Genomic DNA, 12,545 nt, shown 5'->3' with positions numbered 1-12,545 from the left:
GAGACAGGAGAACCTGTGAGACAGAAAAACCTGTGAGACAGGAGAACCTGTGAGATAAGAGAACCTGTGAGACAGGAGAACCTGTGAGACAGAAGAACCTGGAGACAGGAGAACCTGTGAGACAGGAAAACCTGTGAGACAGGAGAACCTGTGAGACAGAAAAACCTGTGAGACAGAAGAACCTGTGAGATAGGAGAACCTGTGAGACAGGAAATCGTGTGAGACAGGAGAACCTGTGAGACAGAAGAACCTGTGAGACAGGAGAACCTGTGAGATAGGAGAACCTGTGAGACAGGAGAACCTGTGAGACAGGAGAACCTGGTGGTCAGGGATTTATCATAGTCCAATTAAGGCCCTCTGCTTGGAGGAGCCGTAGTGATGAACCCTTCCACATTGACCTCTGGTAACCACATGTCATTTATCCCTTTTCCACCAATTTCCAACTCAGTGTCAAGAAAACAGATTCACCACCAAATCTAAAAATTCCCAAAAAGTTCCAGAATGTTTCGTATTTGTCAGTATTAGTCAGTGGTCGTCTCCTGCAGCACAGAAGCATCACACATCATGATGCTTCCACTGCCAGGCTTCACCATCAGGATGTCTTTGACTAGTTCCAAAGACAAGACCAGAGAACTTTGTTCAAGCTGACTTCACTTCTGGCTTTTTCCCCAAAAACTCTTGCCAGACTTTATGCCTGTTTTTTTCTGTTTTGTCTCTTGCTGACTTGTGCAGCAGTTGACAGAAGATGTTCTCTGCATTGTCTCTCTAATCACAGCCATTGAATCTTGTCACTCCTTCAGAGTGACTGTGGATGTCTTGGCTTCCCTCACAGACAGATTACCACATTGTCTCAAACTCTTTGCTTTTTTCCAATGATTGATTTAATTTAACTAAATGAGATGCTGAGTGACTTGTAAAATATGGTTACATTATTTCTTCTTCCCATTTCAGTTATTTCAGAATTGTTTCCATAAATAAACTATTTAAAGGTTTTCTTTCCTGGTGTTTGTCTGCTGTCATGTGAGTTAACCAGGAGAAACCATCACCATGCTCATGTTTGAGGTCTCACGGACTTTAATTTAATTTAATTTAATTAGCTTATAATGTGCCAAATCACAGCAAAAGCCGTCTCAAGGTGCCTTACATAAAACAATTCAACATAAAATTTAATAAATAATTTAAAATGAATTAAAAAAAATCAAATACATAAATAAAAACTGAAGTAAAAGAATAAAACAGATAAAAAATAAAAACTATTCATAAGAAAGAGAATAAAAATGGGTTTTCTGTCTTGACTTAAAAACTTTGATGGTGACTTTCCCCCTTCAGTTGTCTAATTGTCACTTGCGTAGAGATTCAACAATTTGTCCATGTGGTGTGTTTCTCTGTGCGTGATCTAGCACACAGGTGCTTGAGTGCTGAGGACCCCATAGCTGGAGAATGTCAAGGACACGCCCACATGTCACCTGGCTGTAGCAGATAGATGCTTATTTTAGAGATGGGAATGGACCGGTCTGCCTGGGTGGTTGCCATCCAGGACCCAAGCTGTTTCTGTGGTGTTGTGGATTGCAGCAAAGTACAGCACCAGTGCATCCTCCCAGACTTGGCTTGACTTGACAGAACTGCGTGTCACCCTGTACGGAGGTCAGAGGCCAGAAAGATTCAGTCACACAAAATCACACCACCTGCTTTGGTTGGAAATAAAAGGTTTTGTTTGTTATCCTATAAAATATTTGGCAAACATTCTGTTATAACAAAAATGATATTGCAAGATATACTGTATTCAAGTATTTCCATGGTTCCCAAGTGAGGGGTGGGTCCCACTTGTGTGCCAGTACACAACAGTGATTATGAATCATTATGAATTAAATTCAAATCTGCGTGTATTTGCTTCCAATTGAGTTGATTTAGCAGTGAAAAAATTGACTGTGTTCCTCTGTTTGGTTCAGTGTTCATCTGGTCACATTGAACACCATGCATCAGGTGTGCACGATGCATCAGATATGCACAATGCTGAGGGTGTGCACGGTGCATCGGATGTGCACGATACACCAGATATGCACAATGCTGAGGTTGTGCACGATACACCAGATATGGCACAATGCTGAGGTGTGCACGATGCATCAGATATGCACAATGCTGAGGTGTGCACGGTGCATCGGATGTGCATGATACACCAGATATGCACAATGCGAGGTGTGCACGATACACCAGTATGCACAATGCTGAGGTGTGCATGATGCATCAGATATGCACAATGCTGAGGTGTGCATGATGCATCAGATATGCACAATGCTGAGGTGTGCACGATACACCAATATGCACAATGCTGAGGTGTGCACGAGCATCGATATGCACAATGCTGAGGTGTGCACAGGTGCAATCGGATGTGCACGATACACCAGATATGCACAATGCTGAGGTGTGCATGATGCATCAGATATGCACAATGCTGGAGGTGTGCATGATGCATCAGATATGCACAATGCTGAGGTGTGCATGTACACCAGATATGCACAAGGCTGAGGTGTGCATGATACATCAGATATGCACAATGCTGAGGTGTGCATGATGCATCAGATATGCACAATGCTGAGGTGTGCACGATACACCAGATATGCACAATGCTGAGGTTGTGCACGATGCCATCAGAATAGCACAATGCTGAGGTGTGCCCGGTGCATCGGAATGTGCACGATACCACCAGATATGCACAATGCTGAGGGTGGCAGGATGCATCATGATATGCACATGCTGAGGTGTGCATGATGCATCAGATATGCACAATGCTGAGGTGTGCATGATACACCAGATATGCACAATGCTGAGGTGTGCATGATGCATCAGATATGCACAAGCTGAGGTGTGCATGATGCATCAGCTATGCACAATGCTGAGGTGTGCATGATACACCAGATATGCACAATTGCTGAGGGTGCACGATACACCAGATATGCACAATGCTGAGGTGTGCACGATGTGCATCAATTATGCACAATGCTGATTGTGTGCACGGTGCATCGGATGTGCACGATACACAGATATGCACAATGCTGAGTGTGCATGATGCATCAGATATGCACAATGCTGAGGTGTGCATGATGCATCAGATATGCACAATGCTGAGGTGTGCATGATGCATCAGATATGCACAATGCTGAGGTGTGCATGATGCATCAGATATGCACAATGCTGAGTGTGCATGGTGCATTGGATGTGCACGATGCACCAACAGTGTGGGGCTCCCATGGACATTTCTATTTGTTTTGATTAAAACTATGTGAGAGTGGAATTAGCACAATCACCATTTTGGCGAATGTAACACAATCTTCACACGTGATGTTTCACTCTTTATAGGTTCCAGCTTTGCTAAATATTGTATTGGCTTTTTTTTATGTAAAGTTGCTTTTAAACAAATACCTGCTCTTTTGGCTCCCATTCTTTGTTATATTCTGTCCACTCGCTGCTTGCAGTTAGTGGGCATTTTCTCATTACTGCCACCTGCTGTTCCGGAGAATATAGAAAAAAATTAACACCTGACAGGAAAAGACATGGCAAAGCGTCATCATCTTCATTTTAGCCAGTAGGGGCAGTCGATGCTCACGCTTATCTTCAACAGCTTATCCAAGATTGAGTGGTGGGGGGCTGGAGCCTATCCCAGCAGTCAGAGGACGTGAGGCAGGGGGGCAGGCAATGTTCACATCAAAATTTAAAGTATGACATTTTAATATTGTACTGCTAAATGTGTTAGCGTGTGCACTCTTGTACTGGTCATGATGACGTCAGTGCTGCTACGGCTGACATCATCAGTTAAGAAGGAACTCCACCAGTTGTTGAGATCTTGTTCTAAGTGAGATAGATGGACATGTCCTCTATGTTTTCCTCTTGCCCAGTGAGGACTATATTATCAGTCAGGGATGTTGCCCAGTGGACGTGACTGACTGGTTTTTGTATTTTTCTTGAGATTTTTTATTTCCTGGTTGCAAAAGCACATGCCAAAGAAGACGTTCTGGAAATTGCATCAATATTATGATAACCAGAGTTTTTAAATTGATCCAAAATAAAAGACGTTCAATTCAACACCGACCTATGATTAAAATAAAAAAAAACCTTTTATTTCAAAGCATTTTTCTGTAAATCAATTAGAAACCACAACACAAAAATAGTGTTGCAAGAAAGCCAATATTACAGACATGAGTAGTCAGTGTCTGCTGGTTCTGTGATGCAGATGATGTCATCTGACTTTGACAAGACACCATGACACAATAAATAGGTTTAATTTAATCAACACCATGTTACTACAGACTAGCTGTAAAACAGGGGGGAAAATCACTATAAAGTCGCAACTGTATTAACTGAAATTAAAACTATCGTTATTTATTGTACTAAATCAGTGATGTGTTTGTGCTGTAAACTGTGAATCAGAACCTTAGTTTATTGACTCTAAAAAGCTACATTTTATTCTTTGTGAATTTAGTTACATACTTTGTGTTACAGTTGATTGCGAACCAATATTATATTGGTACTAATATCAACGGGTTTCTTTGTTATGTTGGTATACTACATTTTAGTAGTAGTATTTTAAAAATATTTTTGATGATTTCCCTTTTGTTTTTCAAAATGTGCAATATTTCAAATGCTTTTGTTTGTTTGTTTTTGTTTAGATACTCATTTTTAAATATTATTTAAACGAAGTCTATGTTTTGGTGAATTCTGATCTCCAAATGCTGAGGAAAAATCTAGCTGAGTTATTCAACAAAAGAGCCGTTCCTGAAATTAGATCTCCCAACAATAATTTCGGGCCTTTACATGTCCTTCTTGTGTTTCATTGAAGGAGATAATAACTTGTTTTTTGCAAAAGTGAACCACGGAATTATAAAGTGTACACAATTTGTATTTCTGACAATGACACAGAGAAAAAATGTCATTAAAACGAATTTCTCATTAAATAAAATTCACGGTTTATGAGAGTAACGTGATTTTTATATATTCGTTACTGGGTTTTTTTCATTGTCTTGTTTTTGTATTTTTATTTCAATGACAAACTCCGTATGAACTTATTCTTATGGTGATTAAATAAATAGAAGATGCTGAAAAATCAACAGTCATTTTAAAAATATTTCAAATGTAACACTTCAACCAGTTATAGGCTCATAACTATTTTAAACAAGTATTACAGTATGCTGTGAACACTGACCCCTCCTCATTTGATTTTCACCTGCGCGTTAATCATGAAGCAGACAAGAGTCGCCAGTGATGCTGCGGATTTAAAGAAATACATAAAATCACAGAGAATATCACATCTGAACGGTACAAGTAAAAGTCACAAAAACGATTATTATTATTGTTATTATTAATTATCTTCATGTTCGGCACCTGAGCTGCTTTTTTTATACAAATAGTTGGTCTACAAATAATGTTTTACTATTATTGACGAACTTTAATTAATAATTAATAATAATAATAATAATAATAAAAATAATAATACGTAATAACAATCGTGAATTGCCAGTTTCTTTTGTTGATCAGTATTTTTTAATTCATTAAATATTTTTGATCATATTTAGTCTTTATGGTCGGGGCAGATATGCAAAGAGCGGCGCGTATCTTCCCAGAAACGCCACCGAAAATAAAGGCATCGTGTCAAACCTGAAATGTGAGCTGAAACATTTCTCGGAGCCCGTTCCTCTGAGTTATGGCCCGGATTTGGCGCTGCTGAGAGGGACGCATGCTGCTCCTTCTCTCCGCCCCATGAGGAGGCATCGTCAGAGCTGATATATGATGCAGCTCGACTTTACCCTTTACAAAACAAAGCATCATCCAGGAAAATGTCCTCCTGACTGCTGCCAAAGCTCAACCTGCGCCCAGCGAATAGTCCAAATACTTTAAAACACACCCTGCGCTGAAAGTGAAGTTTTGGCTGTGATTTCTCATCCCTTCCCTCATTTAGCCCTTCTATCTATTCTGGTATCTCAGCACATGACTAAATTAGAGCAAAGATGATAAGAGCGCACAGGATTATAAATCCGCGGGCTCCTCCTCCTTCCAGCCGTGCGTCCTAATTAATGGGACACCCCCAGTCGCAAAAAGCCCCGCACTGGACTGAAACATAGTCAAAGAGTGAAAGGGAAGAAGGCGAAAGTGCCGCTGGAGATAATTGATTAGCAATCAATGATAACTTGTTAGTAATCGTCGAGACTTTGGACTTCGCCATTTTCAGGGAGGCGCCTCACTCATCCGGACTCGTTGCTCCGGAGGATCAAGACAATTGGAATAATTTTCTTGCTCCGTTTTTCTCTTGTGCTATGTGACTTTTTTCCCCACAGCCTTACTTGCTGATATTTCAACACCTTCAGAAAGTCTGTGCGCAAAACCAATGATGACATCCAAAGAAGTGGCCAAATGTGACGCAGCGGAAAACAGGAGGCGAAGTCCGCTGGACCATCTGCCTCCGCCTGCTAACTCCAACAAGCCGCTGACCCCCTTCAGCATTGAGGACATCCTGAACAAACCGTCGGTGAAACGAAGTTACACAATCTGTGGCACTGCTCATTTAATTTCATCCTCAGAAAAGCACCGCGCCTCCAGCATCCCGCTGTCCAGTCGCGCGCTCCTCACCCAAACCTCCCCGCTCTGCGCCCTGGAGGAGCTCGCCAGCAAGACCTTCAAGGGTCTGGAAGTCAGCGTTTTACAGGCTGCCGAAGGTAACCTCCAAAAATGCTGACATTCTATTAGCTTTAATGATGGGTGCTTGTATCCTTTTTATGTCCTGTGCCACACTCAGAAAAATAACAGAAATAAAGATATTTTTTACCCTGTGACGGCATTAACGATTTTCCTGTTTTTTGTTTTTTTGTTTTGTTTTTTTGTCTTCATAAATACGTTTTCCATTTAAAACGTGTCTTATTGCAGCATTTGTTTTTACACTCAAATGCTCTTCCTCTTTAATATTATGACCTTATTCCCATAAGATGCAAGTATTATTATTTTCCTTGTTTCTTCTGCGTAATGGTCATTTTTTTACGCACTAATCAACTAATCAATCAACAGAGCTGCACCTGCCAAATTTTTTAAACTCGACATGCTTAGTATGTTGAGCAGTTCTTTAATGAAAGTATCATCACCGACGACGTCGCATTGCACGTGTTGTAATTATTTCCCATAAGTGGTGTTATTTTCGGGGGTTCCCCTGCATAAAGGCCACTTTTACGCACGAAAAAGTGTTACACTTGCACAAATGGAGCATGTGTTTTATGTTTGTTTGGGTTGTTTATTATTATTATTATTATTATTATTGCGTTTTAATCGAACCTCCGTCTCTCCCGTACAGGCCGGGACGGGATGACTCTATTTGGCCAGAGAACCACTCCGAAGAAGCGTCGGAAGTCTCGAACGGCCTTCACCAATCACCAAATCTACGAGCTGGAGAAACGCTTCCTGTACCAGAAGTACTTATCCCCCGCAGACCGAGACCAGATCGCCCAGCAGCTGGGTCTGACGAACGCCCAGGTCATCACGTGGTTTCAGAATCGGAGGGCTAAGTTAAAACGAGACCTGGAGGAGATGAAGGCCGACGTGGAGTCGGCTAAAGCCATCGGACAGGTGCCCTTGGACAAACTGGCCAAGCTGGCGGACCTGGAGAAATGCGCCAACGGCACTCTGGGCCACCCGCGAGCCGAATCCCCCGCGCGGGGCGGCCCGCAGGAGCACGAGCTCGCGCAGAAACTGCGGACGTCTCCGCTGTCTCCTTTCTCAGACCACACAACGAGTAAAGAGTGCTCAGAGGACGAGGACGTGGAGATCGACGTGGATGACTGATGGCACACAAACACAAAAGACTGTTGAAGAAAACCCTCGCGGGGACTTGTAACTTACTGCTTATATCGTGCACCGTATCTACCAAAATGTAACCACTTTTATATTCAAAGCATGAAACGCGGTGTTTTATTCATTTCTTGCAAAGCAATATTGACATTAATGCTTTTTTTTTAAACGCCAACGTTTTCCTTTTCCGATCCTGTCCTCACTGGGACTTTTTATTCTTTTTTATTTTTTATTATTTTTTGCATGTAAATGCATGATTTGATTTGAGACATCTATTTATTTTTTACTTTAGTTGGTAATTTAAATCCGTCGTGAGAGCCTCGTCACCGTCACCACGTGTCGCCTCGTCACTGGCGGGTCCGCAGTGACCGAAAAGAAAACCGTTTTGTTGGTGAAACACAGAAGTTAACATCGCGGTGATTTTGGACAGTCAGGCTCCCTTTTTTTCGATTTATTGTTTGAGTACCACAGAGTTATTTTGTAAACCTGTAAGTGCCTTTCCAAAATCAGGACATTATTTTAAAACCAATGCACAGACTGTAATGTACATAGGCTACTATGGGAATAAAATTGCTTTTCTGAATCTCATGTTGCAGTTCTTCGATTCATAAAGTTGGACGTTCCAGTCCAAATTAGCACTTGACTGAAATTTCGACACCACTTTTTAAAGGGATTTTTTATGCATTCACTCTTGAATCTCAAGATGAAAGCAAATCTAGCATGAACTTAATTAAATTTTTAAAAATGCGACGTCGGATTCTCCACATTTCAAACGTTCTGGTGTTCTTCTGCTGTAAAAGTGATTATTTAGTTATTATTTTTAAAGTTTGTGAACACTTATGTGGAATCTATTTTTATTTTCATTCGAAGAGAAGCCTGAATTTTGCACATTAATATAATAAAGATGTTTGATTTTAATTTTTAATTTATGTGATAAAATTGAAATCAGTAATAATTTACAGAGACGTCTGGAAAGCAGACTGGAGCCACTTTGCCCTTTTTGTGTTTTGCTGAAAAGCAGCGCACTCTGATTTTGTCCCTTTGTGTCCTTTTCTACTGAATTTTGTGGCTCACAATCTCACATCTCTTTTCACCTCCTAAATCCGTATCGTGGCTTCTTGACCCGGAGACGTGTTTCTCCATTCGTGGCAAAAAAAAAAATTTATGTGAGAAACACAAATCTGGTGCCGGGGAGAAAAAAGACGAGGATGCCACAAAAACACAAAGTTTTGGTCCAGTTTTCTCGGGGCTTTTATAGAGCTTTTTTGTTCTGCGGGACTGGGCCGTAATTTTGAGCGTAAAGCATGAAAAGTGGGGACAAATGAGCCGCGTTCCCTGATGGGCCGCGGCACAAAGGAACCGGGCCGGTTCCCCGCAGGCACCAATACTGAGACAAGTGTGTCCCAGCGCACAAAAAGGACGCAAACGTTTGGAGGCCATATGGTTTCTGAAATTTCCTCACAATTTGAGACAATTTGATGGATTGAGTTAACCCTCCTTTGAAACGGTTTAAGTGAGCGCAAACAAAGGCCATAATGCCGACACAGACTCGCCCTTCATGAGGGCATCTGCGCCTTTTGACAGCGTGGCCCCTCTTTGGCTGAACAAGTCAATGAATTACAATGAAGGTGGCCCTTTTTCCGAGACACTCGAATAATATGTTTGACTTGAGTCCAAGAAGAGTTTCTAAACAAGAAATGGATTTTGTCTTTAATGTTAAGTGGGAGCCATAAAGAGTTGGGACTGTGACGTTTATGCCAGAGTCTGCTTAGAGAGCCTTTGTGTGTCCTCTTTTGTCTTTAAGGAGTTTAATGAAGCTGAAAACACGATAAGAAGGACTCAAAGGCTTCCTCCCGTTTAACCCTCTTTGTCCAAACTGTCTTTTTACCACTTCAACTTATTTTCCCTCAAAACAAGTTCAGTCTGTAAAAACGCAGCCGTGTCAGTTCTTTTCTACACGACCGTTAATCACTGACAGGATTAAATAATAATAATAATAATAATAATAATAATAATAATAATCCAGCTAAATCTGGTTTTGTATTTAAAAAGTCTGAACTTTTATCTTCTGACAAAGAAAACTAAAAAAAAAAAATCAAGCTACTTTACACCATCTTAAAGAAAAAAAAATATGTATATACTCTTTAATCTCCAAGTGAAAAAAAAACAACAACAACAAACCACGGGATCTAAATAACAAAATATTTCCCACAAAATATTAAATAAAACAAATATTTGCCCCTTTAACACAAATGAAATCATCTCTTTGTGAAAAGCACAAGTCAGGTGATGGACACAACATCATTTACAAGTGACTGATGATCTCTAAGAGTTAACAAACATAAATAAAATATGTGGTCTAGTGAGGGAAGCCACCAAGACACATAACAACTGTGAAGGAACAAGTCACCATGAAGTGTTTTCATACAAAGACTTAAACATGCTGTTTCCTGCATAATAATACAAATTTTCATGCACGTGTGCGACATATTTAGTGTTCAGAAACGTGCATTAGGGCTCCACTTAGAATCACAAAATATCCATCATTTTTCTGTCACATAATCACGTGATACACAGGATATCTACACTCTAAGAAATAAAATGTTGAATTTAATTGATAAAGGTAACTTTTTCCACATAACATTTTCAGTTAAGTGCAAAACAATATTGTAGTTGAAATTAATTAAATCAAATGAAACATTATTACTTAAATCCCTATTAACAATTGCAAGTATATTGAAAATAATAGTATTAATTACATTTAAAACCTCTGCGTTTCATTTCTTAGAGTGATTTTTGTACATTCATTTTTGTATGTTTTACTGCAATTTCTTCAGGAGAATAAAGTGGAAGTGTGCACATCTCAATTGTCCATCCAGAGTGACGTCACTGTTCTGAGCTCTTTACTGGCAGAGATTCAAGAATATTAAAAAGAAAAATGGAAACAACTGAGGCAGGTTTGGATGATGCTTTATTTCCCCCCCCCAAAAAAACCTGATCAGTCTGTGTTTTTTAGCAGACAAGGACAAAGACAGAACCTCTGCCCTCTGTTATCGGTTACCTGAGGTCCACCCGCCTGGTACTGTCCATCCAGGTGTACTCAGAATGTCTTGAACATCTTATACATTTCTGTAGGCAAAGAAATGTATTTTATGTTGTCATGATTAAACTCTGTCTGTGATTTTATGGGATGTTTATGTTCAGAAACAAGTGTTTGGATTCTGTATATCCAATGAGATGCGCTGATGACCGTAAAGTGTGGGCTTGTGTGCCTTTTCCGGCCCTGGGGCCACCACTTTGCCAGCCCGGGGTTAAGGTAAGGCTTTATGTGTTTTGGTAAATGAAATGACAAAAGCACATTCTCTCCGTGTGCATCTCGCATATTTATGAAGGCCCAGAGTGGCTGAGGCGGCCTCGCTTTATGGATTTCACTTGTTTATTTTATGAGGGCTCGCTGAGAAGTAATCCGACAGTCTGAGGGACCACTTGGTGGTAATTAATCTGCAGGTCTTAAGTGTATTTCACTATTTCACTTCAAGATGGAAAAAATCACTACTTCAATCGTCCGGAAAATTGAAGTTTGATGCATGAGTCCCTACTGAAACAATAGTTGAGCCCCTCACTTTTTCATCTCCTCCCCCTTTTTGTGTGCTATACACCCCCCAATGATTTACTTATTATTTTATACAGCACCCGCTAAAACAGTCTCAGGTGCAGAGTGACAGATGGTCAAAAGACAGCACTGCATACAAACATCAAAATTAATTAACTCATCTGAGTTTACTATGTGTTTCTTTAAAGAACTGCTCTACTGCAATAAAATGATTCTTTTCCATGTAAAAAAACCCCATAATAATAATAGTCATCATAGTAATAACTATGATGACTATTATTATTATTGCTGTTGCATTTATTATAACCTAAACCAGCTGACAGACAGATAGATAAAATGTGTCTGTCTGTCTGTCTGCAGACACTGAAGTGTGAGACAGATTAAGCATAATTTTGTGGAGACATATGTCTCTGGAGTCAGAGAAGAGTTTTGCTGATTTCAGTGTAAATATGTTTTTTATCTTTAAAAAAAAGAGTTTCCTTTTGTCTTGTTATTCAGTATTCTGTCTTTATTATATTTTTAAAAATCTGATAAATTCCTCTGTTAGCCGCTGGATTGAGGCTGTTTTCTCTCTAAATGATCTTCAAATTATTGTTATTATTATTTTATTTTTTGTGTTATTATTATTATGAACTGCTGTTGTTATAGTAGTAGTAGTAACAGTAATATTTGTGGTGGTGGTTTCAAGGTTGCATACGTCAGAGGAGGAGATGTGTAAATGATTTGCCTGGGGTGAAATGACTCTATATATCTGAATTGTAGAGTTTTAATCAGAGCCTTCCTGTGGAGCCAGTTAATACTTCAAACTTCAATTTTACGGACGATTGAACTAAGCATGTTCCTGACAGAATTGATGTATGTATTAATTTCCTTTAACTGTTGATTAATTAGGCTGTGCTGAAGGCTCAAATTGAACCGTTTGTTCCTCAAATTTGCATATTAATCAAATTCTAGTTGATCATTCAAATAAAATAATCCATGTGATTTTTTTTTTTTTTTTTTGTAGGATGTAGTTTGGAAAATATAGCCTCTAAATCCTGAGAAATTAAAATGTCCCATAAATAAATTAAAAATCTCTCACACTGCTGCTGCTGCTGTTTTCAGTTCA

General features: G+C 39.7%; 1 protein-coding gene across 1 annotated transcript; it reads left to right on the top strand.

The window, feature by feature from the left end:
* The first annotated feature begins 5,695 nt into the window (after positions 1-5,695).
* LOC117526148 (transcription factor LBX1-like) lies at positions 5,696-8,408 on the top strand. The gene is made up of 2 exons (XM_034188178.1): positions 5,696-6,704; positions 7,331-8,408. Exons 1-2 carry the CDS (start codon positions 6,377-6,379, stop codon positions 7,816-7,818), a joined length of 816 nt encoding a protein of 271 aa, XP_034044069.1. The 5' UTR covers positions 5,696-6,376; the 3' UTR covers positions 7,819-8,408.
* The last annotated feature ends 4,137 nt before the right edge of the window (positions 8,409-12,545 follow it).

The sequence above is a fragment of the Thalassophryne amazonica genome, chromosome 15 (genome assembly GCF_902500255.1).
Source record: "Thalassophryne amazonica chromosome 15, fThaAma1.1, whole genome shotgun sequence".
In the NCBI taxonomy this organism is placed as follows: Eukaryota; Metazoa; Chordata; class Actinopteri; order Batrachoidiformes; family Batrachoididae; genus Thalassophryne; species Thalassophryne amazonica.
The sequence above is the reverse complement of the archived record's forward strand: the minus strand, read 5'-3'. Positions and strand labels throughout refer to the sequence as shown.

Coding starts and splice junctions, on each gene's coding strand:
- LOC117526148 (XM_034188178.1), top strand. CDS start 6,377: ATGATGACATCCAAAGAAGTGGCCAAATGTGACGCAGCGGAAAACAGG. Junction 6,705..7,330: donor CGTTTTACAGGCTGCCGAAG/GTAACCTCCAAA, acceptor TCTCCCGTACAG/GCCGGGACGGGATGACTCTA.